At 37.3% G+C, this 13,303-nt stretch overlaps 1 protein-coding gene across 8 annotated transcripts in view; it reads left to right on the top strand.

Annotated features, from left to right (window-relative positions):
* Window positions 1–13,303, top strand: part of USP45 (ubiquitin specific peptidase 45) — a 71,592-nt gene that overhangs the window by 7,029 nt on the left and 51,260 nt on the right. For all 8 annotated transcript variants that reach the window (XR_014147820.1, XR_014147819.1, XM_006730215.3 and 5 more), the window contains exons 3-5: window positions 2,289–2,461; window positions 3,655–3,758; window positions 6,018–6,118. Coding sequence is in view for 6 of the 8 variants with exons in the window: in XM_006730215.3 (XP_006730278.1) it covers window positions 2,289–2,461; window positions 3,655–3,758; window positions 6,018–6,118 (378 nt within the window). In the remaining 2 variants the exon portion in view is untranslated. The remainder of the gene's footprint in view (window positions 1–2,288; window positions 2,462–3,654; window positions 3,759–6,017; window positions 6,119–13,303) is intronic.

The raw sequence follows: 13,303 nt of genomic DNA, 5'->3' as shown, positions 1-13,303 counted from the left end.
TTGTCTCTTGGTTTTCCTGAAAATGAACTTGGTGTTTTTGTTTTCTATTCTTGTTGACATTGGACAGTTTCTGAGAGGAGAATGGGGAAGTGTTGATTTTAGACCATCATTTGCAAACTGGAAGACCTCCTTGTAAAGTTTTTTAATATTTAAAGTGAAAAATGTGGAGACTTTAATAATTGTTTTGATTTGTTAATGTGAAACAACTATAGACTTTAATACATTTATATATTTTATTCAGGAATCCCTAGAGGACTTATTTGGCAGATGAAATTTAGACAATTGTATGATTAAACAAATTACAGAAAACTGAGGAAATCTTATTAGCACAGAATTTTTTTTTACATTCCCCCCCCACCAAAGATTGTGAATACTATTTAAACACTGGTTAACTCTTGTAAGAAAACATCAAACTTTCAAATTTACTTATAAAAAGTATATATGGTTGAGGCATTTAAAAGCTAATAGAGTTAAGTTAGACTCCTGGGACCTTTTTATCATGAATTCACTTATCTCTGAATTCATTAACAATTTCAGTTTTATATGTCTGAATTGTAGATTCAGAGAATAGCTAAGTTATACCCTGGCCAAATCCCACCCCAGAGATGATATAGAAGGTGTATGGAATGATTTTTCACCTTAGAATTTTAAAATATAAAAACTCAAAGCATTGATACCTAGTAACCCACTTCTAGGTCCTGTATTTATGTGGTCATCTTATCAGTCTTCCCCAGAACACCCCTTTCTTTAATGGCATGTGTCCTTGCTTTTCTTTTTTTTTTTTTTTTTAAAGGTTTTATTTATTTATTTGACAGAGAGAGATATAGCGAGAGAGGGAACACAAGCAGGGCGAGTGGCAGAGGGAGAAGCAGACTCCCCGCTGAGCAGGAAGCCCGATGCGGGACTAGATCCCAGGACCCTGGGACCATGACCTGAGCCGAAGGCAGACGCTTAACGACTGAGCCACCCAGGTGCCCCACGTGTCCTTGCTTTTCAAATATAGGACTTTGGAATTACTCCTTTTGTGTCTATTTTTATACCTTGCTCTTGGTGTAAGATTAGAAGTCCTAATCTTTCCCCAGATTTACACATTACTTTTATTGAAATTATATTTTACAATAAGTCACTTGTCAGGACTCACATACTTAGGCTTCAGGATGAAAAGGAACGAATGCTTAGCCTCTCTCTAGTTAACTAATAGGTGAAAAGGAGTGCTGTGCATTTGGGAAGGGAAGTGGAGAAAGTTGAAATGTACATACTCGTGTTTCCCTCTTCAAGTTACTCAGTCTTTCGTTTGCTGTTTAATTTTGGTGGATAGTTGTAGTTTTGGTGTTTGAGATAGATGAGGTGGAGAAGTGGAAGTGTTCAGGTATTTGGCAGAAGTGGAAGTGTCATTGTGTCCTTGGGAGAAGAACACAGTTATCTGAAGAAATAAACATACTGGCCGATTTTGGCCAGTTGTCTCCACACAGTATACCCAGTGGGACTCTGTTACAAAGGATAATTAAGGACCACGCAGCGTCATTTGTTATTTGGAATCATTCATTAAGGAGAAATCTTGTTCCTGTAAATTATGCCATATTGTTTGTTCCTCTTTCTCCTTTCTCTCAATAATGATGAAAATAGCATCAGAGCAGAGGTGGGCTCTGTGGAAAGATTTTATGTGTGTATCTTAATGAGAAGAAAATATATTCAAAATGCTTGACACAATAGCTGCTCAGTAAATAATCTATTTATTAAACTTTTTATTTTTGAACTAATTTTGAATTAATAGGAAGGTTCAAAGAGATATACAAGGGGGTCCCATTCAGTCTTCACCCAACCTCTCCTGATTTAACATCTTGTATTTTTATAGTACAATATCAAAACCAGGAAAATGACATCAGTACAATCCTAGAGCTTACTCTGATTTCACCAGATATGCAAGGCCTCGTGTGTGGGTATAACTCTGTGCACTTTTATTACATGTGTAGTTTTGTATAACCATCACAACTGAGATACCCGACTGTCCCATCACCACCCCAGCGGTTACCTGTTTATAGCCACACTCCCTGTTCTCCATCCATAGTCCCTGGCAGCCACAAATCTGTTCTCCAACTCTCTAATTATGTTATTTCACGAATGCTTTATAAATGGAACCATGCAGTATGTATCCTTTTGAGTTGTTTTGTTTTCCAAATCTCTTTGCTTTTTAGTTACAGTATTTTAATGCTATTGACTTTGGCTTTCTGGTGGTAGCACTTTGGCTTAGCAAAGAAAATGTTCACATTTTGTTTTGTCTTATTCAGTAGGTTTCACTTGCCAGCATGTAAGTCATGCTGTCAGTGTGAATCATGTGAAGAAAGCAATAGCTGAGAATGTGTGGTCAGTTTGCTCGGACTGTTTAAAAGAAAGAAAATTCTGTGATGGGCAGCCAGTACTTCCCTCTGACATATGGTTGTGCCTCAAGTGTGGTTTTCAGGTGAGAAGTGTGATTTTTATATGTGAGTTTGTCTTAAATATTTTTCTTAAATGCTTATTGTGAGTTGGACTGTTGATAATGTTTAGAACTTAAAATAAATTTATTCCTGTTTAGATAGAACTCTCCAAGGCTCAACTTAGAAATATTAGTTAAGGTAAAATAAAAGGAATATTGTATTCAGAAAGTAACCACATGTGGTTTAGAAATACTTTGAAAGGGAATCCAACCTACTTGCAGTAGTTCTCACATCTGGACCTGCCTTTACCTATTTGTATTTACTTACGAAATGGATCCAAATTTTTTTACATCTTACTAGATTAATTTTTTTTTCTCTCTATGAAAGGATTCTTTTTTTTTAAATAATTTTTAACAGCTTAGAAGCTATTAATATCTGTAATATTTTTTGAAAAACATTTAAGATGTTTTAATTTTAATCAATTTTAATTGATGTCTACAATTTTTCTAAAATAAGAGGAATCCTTATTATCTCACATAGTTCGTAAGTAGGACCACATCAGGATTAGTTAATTCAATGAAAAGAACATTGAAAACTGAGCTTTCTTCCATTTTTCTTTTGTCCACCCTCAATTTCATGGCTTTTTATGGCCAAAGATATTTCATGCATTATATATCATACAGCCATCCCCAAGGCCAGAAAGAGGGCAAAAAGGACATCCCTTTCCTGTTTTTGTTTCAATTTTTAAGTATGTGAAACTTTTCCCAGAAACATCTAGCAGACTGCCCCTCATGTTGCATTGACCAGAACTGGATCTTATTTCTTTACTTACCTGGTGAGGGAAATTACTGTGATTGGTCTGAGTCTCATTAGTTGCCAGTGGGTTTGGGTGGAGGTGTGGACGATTTTAGAAAATGTGTGCAAAGGAGGAGGGCACTGGTCTGTGAAGATGCTCGGTGCCCCACAGTGTGCAAGGCAGAGAGTGTATACATTTTTAAATAATAGGGAAATGAACTCAGCTCATGATTGTTTTAGGCAAATACTATATAACAAAAAGCAAGTTAGCCTCTTTGCAAGAAATTAAATTTAATGAGAATCTATATTATTTTCTGAAACTTTTCCCTCCTGTTTGAAATTAAAAACCAAAACTTTTTTAATATGAGTATGATTTAAGTTTTGATTAATTTGAAACAAACTTACATGTAAATTGTACAAATAGCATTCTGTTCATCTTTAGGGATGTGGTAGAAACTCAGAAAGCCAACATTCACTAAAGCACTACAAGAGTTGGAGAACAGAATCTCATTGTGTTACAATTAGTCTGAGCACATGGATTATATGGTAAGTTAGATTTTATTACTACTTGTGTCCACTACAAAAAAATATCATTTTCTTTGAGCTTTGCTAAGTAAGATATTTAAAGATGTTATACCCCCCTTACACTTTTTAGCCTGAACATAACCTGTGGAATACTTTAAGAAAAGTAACATTACCCATGAATATAAAATTTAAATAAGGAAAAATTTAGTCATCCCTCTACTTTTTTTTTTTTTTAAACATTTTCTTCATAGGATAAAGAAACATTCTTCATAGTTGATTTTTCATAATGAACTTGCTAATACAGAATTCCAGAGTTCTAGAGAAGGAAGGTACTTCAAGCAGTCAGGTGGTTTGGTGATTCCCTGGAGGGGAAAGGGTAAGCCTGGGCATATGCAGTGTGTAAAAACTGCTCGGGTGTTTCTACTACTTAATCCTGGCTGGGAACCAAGTCCAGTTCCCTCATTTTACATATAAAGACACTGGTTACAAAGTAAACATCCAGTCACTAAAACAAGTCTTTTGATTCCCTAGTTTCTTAGGAGCTCAGTTGGTTATTTCTTTTTTTTTTAAGTTTTTTATTTTTTTTATTCATTTGAGACAGAGAGATAGAGAGCGCGAGCAGGGGGAGGTTCAGAGGGAGAGGGAGAAGCCCACTCTCTGCTGAGCAGGGAGCCGGGTGTGGGACTCGATCCCAGGACCCTGGGATCATGACCTGAGCCGAAGGCAGAGGCTTAACCATCTGAGCTACCCAGGCGCCCCTTTTTTGGTTATTTCTAATGGAAACAAGTAGAATTAATTTATGTTGAGCTGTCCTCTTTTCTCCAATTCACTGCCATTGTGTGGTTTTTATTCACATTTTCTTTTTGTACTCTTAAAGTTACAATACATTTTATAGCAAGTAAAAATTAAATTGCAGCATCAGTAAAAATTTCTTGACATTTCAATATTTTGCAAATGAGCAATTTTTATTATTTTTGGCAATAGTTATGTCAGTAAATTTTGAGGGTTTATAATAGTGTAAACCTGGTAATTCTACATTGTTTGAATTCTGTCATGGTCTATTAGAAAAGATGTTTTGGGAATGTTTTCTGTGACTTGTTTCCTTCACAGATTTATCTATGTATCTATGTATTTCTGTATGCAAGTGATAGAGTAATATTTGTATTTTGAGTATGAGTAAATATTTGACTGAATTTTGAGTGCTATTTAGAAAAAGAATCCAAACCTAGTTTATAGCCATTAATCTCAGGACCCCTATTAATTATAAGAAGATTGTGAATATGTAAGGTGGTATTGGTATAACACATTATACTTTCAGTATGTTCAAATATATGTTTTTATTTGACCATTGGATCTTATGAAGTTAAAGGAAGCAGGTAATGATAATACATAGAAGAAATCTTTATTAATACTATATGCACTAATGAGTAAACTTAGTGGAAGGTAATTTTCTAAAAAGTAATGTGCTTTGAAAATCTCTTTGGGAGCTCTCTCTTCCCACCTAAGCCCCAAATAAAACAAAACACTACCCAGTCTTCCCCATCTCTATAAGTGGCACCTCCATCACTTAAGTATTCAGGCCAGAAACCTAGCACTTACTTTCTTTCCCTTTTTATCTTAATTTTTAATCCTTTAACAAAAGTAGACAAAATGGTATAATGAAATCCTCCATACCCATCACCCAACTTTAAACATTCCCAACTTGCAGCAAGTCTTTCCTCTAGACCAGAATTTCTCAATCTCAGTACTGTCGTCATTTGAGCTGATAATTCTTTGTTGCAAAATTCCTCCTGTTTGAGAATCACTGACTTACCCTCATCCACTTCCCTCATTCCATGGCAGTTATTTTTATACTTCTCTGTTTCTACCTGAAATTTCTGTAAAATAAATCTGTTCATTTTTCTCCAGATCTCCTGCTTCTACCCTGACCTTCTATTCCTGATTCCCTCCATCTGACATTAGTCCGAGTGATGTTTTTAAGATATAGATTGGATCACATCACTCCCCTCCTTAAAAAAATCCTCATGGCTTTCCATTACACTTAGGATAAAGTACCAGAACTTTAATTTGAATGATAAGGCTCTGTATGAACTGTCTCCTGCTTATTTCTCTAGACTTACCTAATGCCTCACTCTACATGTATACTTTTTGCCCCACCCCACCCCACCCCAATTTAAAGACAAGACTGGATAAATATCAACTTTATTACTTTATTACCTGGTGTGCAACATTATTGAAGATGCTTTCATAATATCGGCTTACATATTTGTATTTTTTCAGGTGTTATGAATGTGATGAAAAATTATCAACACAGTGTAATAAGAAGGTTTTGGCCCAAACAGTTGATTTTCTCCAGAAGCATGTTTCTAAAACACAAACAAGTAAGTTAAGCAGTTGCCAAAGAAATTTGTATTAACGTATGATATTTTATATTTCATATAGAGAGTTTGTAAATTCATAAATAATACCTTAGATTTTGCTGAGACCTTTCTGCACAAGTGCCATGCATTCTTAGGTAGTAATCTTGTGATGTTATCTTGTGTTGTATTTACGTAACTAATATGAGAAGCTAGAGAGGATAGTGACTAGATCTTGGGCTTCTGAGTCAAACAGTGCTGAGTTTGAATTCAGGCTCCACTTAAATTACTTATTGTCTGTGTGTCTTTTACTTCTTAGTTTACTTACTTTAAAAATTAGGATGATCATTCCAATGTGTGGGGTTATTGTGAGGCTTAGAGATAATGTGTTCTAAACATTTAGAAATAATGTATGTAAAAATGCTTGCACGGTGCCCAACACGTATTTATGAAGTGGCATCTATTCTTTGTTACGTAATCATAGTGCGGTTCTGACGCTAGCCACCCAGAGTTAGGCTGACCTTACAGATTAAGGGCTTGCTTAGTCCCACACAAGATTGCCCTCACTTCAGACACCATCCTCAGGCTCCTGCATTTTCAGGCCGTCCACATTTCTGACAAACTGGCTATAAATTTAGGGGTTCCCACTACCCTTCTTAGGTTCAGTAATTTGCTAGAATGACTCAGAGAACTCAGGAAAGTCCTATAGTTAAAATTATAGTTTTACTATAGCAGAAAAAAGATACAAATCAGGACCAGCCAAAAGAATATACACATTGGGCAAGGACTAGAAAAGTCCCAAACATGAAGCTCCTGTATCTTCTTTTTGTGGGGTCAGGATACATCACCTTCCCGGCACATTGATGTTTATCATACACACAGAGTATTGTTAACCAGGAAAGCTATCTGGAGCTGTGGTGTCCAGAGTTTTTAATTGGTGTTTTATTGAATAGGCACCAGTGCTTGACTCATTGGCCATGTGATTGAACTCAGTCTCCGGTACCTCAACCCTCTAATCACATGTTGGTCTTTCTGGCATGGCTAGCTGCCATCCTGAGTAATCTTATTAGCATAAACTGTCTAGGGGCCCACCAAGAGTAAGAAAGACACTCCTGACCCTCTGGAGATCCCAGGATTTAGGGGTTACTTCTCAGGAACCTGGTACAAAAGGCGGCCAAATCCGTTATTATTCAGTAGTAATGTATTATATGTTATATACTTCATTGACTATGTATGTTGTTACCTAACATATAAACAATATATAATACATGTTGATCTAAATGAAGAGTATATAGGGAAGCAGTTTCTTCATTCAGAAATATTAAGTGCCTACCACATGCTGGGTTTTATACTTTATTCAATATTAGTGATAAAACAAAAGAACAGTTTTATATTGCTCTCTTGGGGTATACAGTACAGTGGGAGAGACAGACAAAAAAAAAATTTATATATAAACTTCTGATATGTGCAAAGGAAAAGAAGAGATTGCAGGGATAGGTAATAATCTAGTGGTCACAGTGATCAAAAAAGGCCAGTATAGCTGGAGTATGGTTTGCTGGGAGAGGGTAGAATGAAATGAGGAAGTGAGTGGGGAAAAAAAAAGTGAGTGTGGGAGTTCATGAAGGATACTGTAAGGAATTCCATGGTAAAGAATTTTTATTTTATTGGAAGTGTAATGGAAGCTATTAAAGTGTTTTAAGCAGGGGAGTAACGTCATTTCATCTTTTTTAAATAACATTATTCTAATTGCTGTATGGACGGTTGGAGTTAAGAGTTGAGGTGAGGAGATCATTAAGGTTAGAGGACGTTGTTGTGGTAGGGCGGGTGAGAAACTAGCAGAGGCACTGGTGGAAAGTGGGTGGATTAGATGTAGTGAGTGAGGGAGAGTGGGAAGAATCCATACTCACCTTGGGGTTTTGGTACTAGGTGAAAGGGTGAATGGACATGATAATTTTGAAATGCCTTTGGTGCAGAATTGAACTGCTTAGCAGGTGGCATTCAGAAACTGAAAAATTACATTAAAATATACTAGTCGTCAGCTATATTTTCTTTTTTTTTTAAGATTTTATTTATTTATTTGACACAGAGAGAGAAAGCACAAGTAGGCAGAGAGGCAGGCAGAGAGAGAGGGAGAAGCAGGCTCTCCACTGAGCAGGGAGCCGGACGTGGGGCTCGATCCCGGGACTCCAGGATCATGACCTGAGCCGAAGGCAGCCGCTTAACCGACTGAGCCACCCAGGCGCCCCTATCAGCTATATTTTCTATAGCCCAATATACAAGTGTTTCTGTTAGCTATTGCTCGAGACAATGATAGCGGACAAATTGGCAAAGGAACTGGAGGAGGTCAACACAGGTTCCAGACAGAAGAAATGATTAATTTTTTTCACTCATTTATTTATTTAACAAACATGTATTAAAACCTTACTCTGTCCCAAGCATACTAGTCATAGCTCCAATTCTGCCCAAATAAAGAACCAGGAAAATATGGTGATGATAGACATTTAACACTTCAGGAACAGCTGTTGGTCTTAATGCTGCCTCCTGAAAACTGCACTTTTTTTAAAGATTTTATTTATTTGTTTGTTTATTTACTTATTTATTTGAGAGAGAGAGAGAGTGAGAAACAGCATGAGAGGGGAGAGGGTCAGAGGAAGAAGCAGGCTCCCCGCTGAGCAGATAGCCCGATGTGGGGCTCGATCCCAGGACCCTGGGATCATGACCTGAGCCGAAGGCAGTCGCTTAACCAACTGAGTCCTAGGCGCCCCTGAACACTGCACATTTAATGTGCTTTTTTGGCCACAATAAGATATGTAGGGGTATGATGCCAGGGGTGGCCAAAGTACAATTATAGAAAATATTTTATCTGGATTTTTTTTTTCCATCTTAGAGGTTCCTTGAGGTTAAGGATAAAGACAGTCTGATTTCATTCCATTTTTACAGATTTCTTGAATTTATTATCATAAAGGATATAAGGTAGGGAGCATGGAACGATATGGTAGAAAGAACATGGGCTTTGTCACGGTGTGGGGTTGGGCATTCAAATTTGACTCTTTCAGTCACTGGCTATTTGACCTGGGGCAGGTTACGGTTCATCTGACCCTCATTTTCCTCAGCAGTTCCTCCCTCTTTTCCGTGGTATTTCAGGGAGTAAAGACTGATAAGACAGTTCCTATCCTAAAGAATAATGGTAAGCAGAATAGAGTTGTATTCTGAGTGCTGTTCAAACAAAGTTCTTTAGATACTCAAAAAGGGGGGCGCCTGGGTGGCTTAGTCGTTAAGCGTCTGCCTTCAGCTCAGGTCATGATCCCAGGGTCCTGGGATCGAGCCCCGCATCGGGCTCCCTGCTCGGCAGGAGGCCTGCTTCTCCCTCTCCCACTACCCCTGTTTGTATTCCTGCTTTACCTGTCTTTCTCTGTCAAATAAATAAATAAAGTTTTCAAAAAAAAAAATAGATACTCAAAAAGGTTATAATGTTCAATTGAAAAGGACTTGAGAAAGAATCGTGAATGAGTTGGCTTTCAAGCTGACCCTTAAAGGAAGAATTTTGGATAGGTAGAGATGAGAAAAGCAATGATTTCAGGTAGTGGGAAGCACCGGTGTAACCCTTAATTGTGTTTATGGAACCATGGGTAGCACCTGGAATAATGGGAAACAGGTTCTTGAGGGAGTTTGAGTGTGTGTCGAGCCTTCAAAGTTAGGGAGAGACATAGCCCTGAATTCAAGGTTTCCAGAAGTTCCAGGTCAAAATGTCATTATCCTTGTGTTCCAAGCTACAATATCTCTCAGGCAAGTTTGATTTAAAATAAGATCCATTGGCATTCTAGAAGTAAGTTTTTTTGGGATAGTAATCTGCAATATTCTTTCTTGCATGAGGCTTTATTTTTATAAAATACATTAAAAATCAGATATGAAAGTAGCTATTGAGGTTTGTAGGAATGCTGGATTATGATTATGCAGCTATTAAATGCTAATTGTGAAGACTGTTGAAATATAAAAATGTCTGAATATGGCAATTCAAAAAGAGTATGAAACTATTGTGTTTTAGGCGGGAGGATAAGAATGGTTTTAAAGGATTCTTTTTATATTTTGCTCTAAGAAAACTGCTGAGAAAAGCCTGTACCTGTACCTTACACATGTCGTTAAGTTACGCAAAGCCTGAGCAGTTTCATGTCTAATACATCTAATTTAGCTACTCTGCACAGAGAATCTTGGCCAGTGTCCCATCCATTTGTAAATACCATCAGCTCAGTGAATCTCAGCTTTTGGTCTCAGTAGCCCTTTAGATTCTTAAAAAAATTAGTGAGGACGTAAAGAGTTTTGCTTAGGTGGGTTATACCTATCAATATTTATCATGTTAGAAATTAAAATAAAAAATTACAATATTTATTAAATCACTGAAAAATAGCAATAATTTCCATGACATGTTAACACAATGTTTTTAGGAAAGATAACAAGTTTGTAAAACAACACAAACTTAGTAAGTGGCATTTACATTTTTATAAATCTCTTTAGTGTCTAGCTTAATAAAAACAATAATTGTATTCTCTCTACTTCTGTATTTGTCTATGATATGGTGTATAGTCTCTGGAAAATGCATTATATAACAGAATGAATGAAAGTAAAAGCAAATAATATCCTCGGCTTACTATGAAAATACGTTTGACCTTAAGGACCTGGGAAAGGAGGAGGGTGTCTTCAGATCCACTTTTAGAACTGCTGAACTAGCACATTTCTGTCTGTATTTTCTGTCTTCAACCTTATTTGCCCTAAGCACATCCTATTTCAAGGACACTTTCCCAGTCTTTTACCTTATCTTTTCTACTTATGTGCAGCATACCTTAGAATCTAAGAACACATGGTTTTGTGGTGTTTAGTTTTCTTGTATATGTGTGTCTTTTTAAAAATATTTTTAAAATTTAAATTCAATTAATTAACATATAATGTATTATTGGTTTCAGAGGTAGAGGTCAGTGATTCATCAGTCTTAGATAATACCCAGTACTCCTTACGTCAGGTGCCCTCCTTAATGTTCATCACCCAGTATATGTCTTTTTATAAAACTGCACGTTCCTTGAGTATTATACCCTGGCTCATAGTCTCTTTGATTCTCAGTGTGGCTAAGCAGTAAATACTTGCTGAATTGAACTGAGCTAGCATGTGATGAGTTTTACTGAAGAAGTAGGAAAAGCGTTGCATTTTCACCAAAAAAGCCTTGAATGTTAATCTCAAAATTATTTTATTTATTCATTCAGCTTTTAATATACTTGAGCTTCTACCTTGTGCCAGATGCTGTGCTAGATACTGGAGATACAGTAGTGAATGAAACAGATCTATTTCTATTTCTGCCATTTCAATCTTCTGGTCAAGTGAGGGATAATTGACAAATCACACTTAATTGCTTAATAATTGCTTAGGGAGTGCTGTGATGGTGCAAGTGCAGGGGACTATGAGGATACTTTGGAGTAGTATCGAATGTAGACTGGCTATTTTTATTTAGAGCCAGAGCCTTTTTTTTTTGAGAGAGCATTCGCGAGTGCATGAGCAGGGGGAGGGGCAAAGGGAGAGGGAGAAGACTCCCCACTGAGCGGGGGCTTGATCCCAGGACCTGAGCTGAAGTCAGACACTTAACAGACTGAGCCACACAGGTGCCCCTAGAGCAAGAGCCTTCTAAGCCAAGAGCTGAAGGATATGTAGAAATTAGGTAGGGGTGTATGTTCAGGTGGAGGAAATAGCTCATTGATGAAGGAGCTTGATCAGGGAATCCTATAGAGCTGTAGGTTAAGTTTTGTGATGTTGGGGGCTGGTGAGAGGGTGAGACTAGAGGTAAGTAGGAGTAGATATTGAAGGGCCTTGTAAGTTTAGAGTTTATCCTGTAGGCAGTTAGGAACCACTAATGGATTTTTTTTTTTAAAGATTTTATTTAATTATTTGACAGAGAGAGACACAGCGAGAGAGGGAACACAAGCAGGGGGAGTGGGAGAGGGAGAAGCAGGCTTCCCGCCGAGCAGGAGCCCGATGCGGGGCTCGATCCCAGGACCCTGGGATCATGACCTGAGCCGAAGGCAGACGCTTAACGACTGAGCCACCCAGGCGCCCCGCCACTAATGGATTTTAAGTGGAGAAGTAGACAAACAGTTTTGTATTTTAGGAAGATAACTGTAACATGGAGATGGATAGAAATGCCTTTGTATATATACCTACTCATTCATGTGGCAGTATCAATTTATTATATGACTGAAGATTTTTTAAGGCTAATGGTTAACTAGGAGTTAGTGGAATTTGGAGAATAGACAGGTGAGGTAATTATTATTTGGTTCTAATGTACAGGAGTGCGGGGCCGGCAAGTTTTTTTCTTTTTACTCTTTAAAGATTAAACTTTTCAGCTGTAGAAATGGGCAAATTACATTAATGCTACATGACTGGCTTAAGTAATTGCATTAGGCAGTTGAGGAAACCCCAGTGCAGGTTCCCAGAGGAATGCTTACAGCTGTGTAGATTTCACATCCGATGCTAGGATTGCTTAAAAAAAAAAATCCACACCTTCCCCTCAAACAAATACCAGAAAACTAAAAGCAAGTAAAATTCCCGTATAATAAGGTCACCTGTAACACAAGATATAAAAAAAGCAAGAAAACTTTATTGTGAAAACTGAGAAATATGTATTATTAGAAAGTGGGCCACTGTTTTCTGAAGGCTGAGATATGTCCTAGTCTTGTAAATGTCAGGTAAATATTCTACAAATACTTACTGAATATAGGTATTCCTGGTGAAATAATATCATTGAATATTGGTTTACTTTTTGTGAACTAGATGGATGATTGACAATCCCACATTGTTTTCTGAATAATTTTGGCCCATAATTTTTAATACTGGTGGAATGCCACTTTCAAAGAGCTTAAAGAGGGCATAAAATATATTCTGTTAAATTCATTAAGCTTATGCTTTTGGTGTAAAAAGACACTAGGTATGTTGGTTCTTTTGGTTTTATTAGGAATAAGTTTGGGGCACCTGGGTGGCTCAGTTCGTTAAGCGACTGCCTTCGGCTCAGGTCATGATCCTGGAGTCCCGGGATCGAGTCCCGCATCGGGCTCCCTGCTCGGCAGGGAGTCTGCTTCTCCCTCTGACCCTCCTCCCTCTCGTGCTCTCTGTCTCTCATTCTCTGTGTCTCAAATAAATAAATAAAATCTTAAAAAAAAAAAAAAAGGAATA

Source organism: Leptonychotes weddellii, chromosome 8 (assembly GCF_054177405.1).
Source record: "Leptonychotes weddellii isolate Sample4059 chromosome 8, ASM5417740v2, whole genome shotgun sequence".
Taxonomy (NCBI): Eukaryota; Metazoa; Chordata; class Mammalia; order Carnivora; family Phocidae; genus Leptonychotes; species Leptonychotes weddellii.
Note: the sequence above shows the minus strand (reverse complement) of the source record. Positions and strands in the feature narration are given on the sequence as shown.